Source organism: Miscanthus floridulus, chromosome 3, assembly GCF_019320115.1.
Source record: "Miscanthus floridulus cultivar M001 chromosome 3, ASM1932011v1, whole genome shotgun sequence".
NCBI classification, from domain to species: domain Eukaryota; kingdom Viridiplantae; phylum Streptophyta; class Magnoliopsida; order Poales; family Poaceae; genus Miscanthus; species Miscanthus floridulus.
In genome coordinates, this window is record NC_089582.1 from 120,054,530 (window position 1) to 120,056,503 (window position 1,974).

At 63.1% G+C, this 1,974-nt stretch overlaps 1 protein-coding gene across 1 annotated transcript; it reads left to right on the forward strand.

The window, feature by feature from the left end:
* Positions 1–274: 274 nt before the first annotated feature.
* LOC136546681 (putrescine hydroxycinnamoyltransferase 3-like) lies at positions 275–1,609 on the forward strand. Its single transcript, XM_066538644.1, has one exon. It carries the CDS (start codon positions 287–289, stop codon positions 1,607–1,609), a length of 1,323 nt encoding a protein of 440 aa, XP_066394741.1. The 5' UTR covers positions 275–286.
* Positions 1,610–1,974: the final 365 nt, after the last annotated feature.

Sequence of the window (1,974 nt, forward strand, 5' to 3'; positions counted from 1 at the left end):
GTTAGAACTGTCAAACACAGAAGAAGTTATTAACGATCGAGAAGCGGCCGGTTCGTCAAAGTTCGAAAATATTATTAGTTACTGCGAGGGAGCCATCGCTCCCACGCCAACCATTTCTTAGCCCGCGTTCGGTACTCCTATATAAACCGCACGGCACGAGTGCAGCAAAATGTACACCCCAAGGCGCCAAGCATTGCAAGCAATCAACAAGGATTGCTGCAAAGCGCTTGATCGATCCGCGAAAGAACGACCGCACCAGCATTAGTTACGTTCGACTTCGACAGCAATGGAGGTTAAGGTGCTGAGCTCCAAGCTCGTCAAGCCCGCTTACAATGCCGGTGCAGCCCCGGTGCCGGCCAGCGCGGATGAGTACATCCCCCTGTCCATCTTCGACAGGGTCACGTACAAGATGCAGATGGCCATCATCTACGCCTTCCCGCCACCGGCGCCGTCCACGGCTGCCATCGAGAACGGCCTGGCCGCGGTGCTGGCCGAGTACCGCGCGTTCGCGGGGCAGATCGGCGAGGCCCCCGACGGCACGCCCGCGGTGCTGCTCAACGACCGCGGCGCGCGCTTCGTGGAGGCGACCGTGGACGCCGACCTCGTGGACATGGCGCCCGCCAAGCCCACCCCGGAGCTGCTCCGGCTGCACCCGGACCTGGAGGAGGAGGAGCTCCAGGAGGTGGTGCTCCTGCAGCTGACCCGGTTCCGGTGCGGCTCCCTCGCCGTCGGGTTCACGTCCAACCACGTCGTGGCCGACGGCCACGCCACCAGCAACTTCCTCGTGGCGTGGGGACGCGCCACCAGGGGCCTCCCCACGGGGCTACCCCCCGTGCACCACCAGGCGGGGCTCTTCAAGCCGCGCGCCACGCCCCGCGTCGACTTCGACCACCGCAGCAGGGAGTGGTACCGGCCGTCGTCGCCCGCCGAGAAGCACGGCCACGGCGGCGATGGCGGCGTGGTGGAGAACATCGTGATCCACAAGGCGCACTTCACCAAGGACTTCATCGCGGGGCTCCGCGCCAGGGCGTCGGAAGGCGGCGGCCGGCCGTTCAGCCGGTTCGAGACCATCCTGGCGCACCTGTGGCGCACCATGACGCGCGCCCGCGGGCTGAGCCCCGACGAGACCTCGCAGATCCGACTGTCCGTGGACGGGCGTCACCGCCTCGGCCTCCCCGCCAAGTACTTCGGCAACCTGGTCCTCTGGGCGTTCCCGACCGCGACGGTGGTGGACCTGCTGGGGCGGCCGCTGAAGCACGCGGCGCAGGTGATCCACGACGAGGTGGCGCGCGTGGACGGCAGCTACTTCAGGTCGTTCGTCGACTTCGCGACGTCGGGCGCCGCGGAGAAAGAGGGGCTGGCGCCCAGCGCCATCTGCAAGGACGTGCTGTGCCCGAACGTGGAGGTGGACAGCTGGCTGACGTTCCCGTTCTACGAGCTGGACTTCGGCACCGGCAGCCCGAGCTACTTCATGCCGTCCTACTTCCCCACGGAGGGGATGCTGTTCCTGGTGCCGTCCTACATCGGCGACGGCAGCGTGGACGCCTTCGTGCCGGTGTTCGAGCACAACCTGGAGGCATTCAAGCAGTGCTGCTACTCCATGGAGTAGGATCGGACGGAGACGGACTGCATGCAGCCGTCGCATGCATGCGACAAGACGAATCAGGAGAGCTGCGGTTGGTGGAGAATCTTCAGGGTCGGTGATTATTTGGTTGCGGCGCACCCTAAAGGCGTCGTCGTTAACCTAGCAGTAGTTATGGTCGATCGAGTTTCTGTTTCACCTTCTTCTTCACCGAGTTGTTTAGTTTTTGAGGTGCATGTGCATGGTTTCATGAGTTTTGGGGTATGTAGAACTAAGCCTAGCTCACTTTGTTAAGTTTCTTGTGGTGGAACCTGCCCACCTGGCCGGGTTCAAATCCTCGACTCATATTTTTCTCGGCGTTGTGCTTTCAGTGGTAGGCAACATTCCCGTCG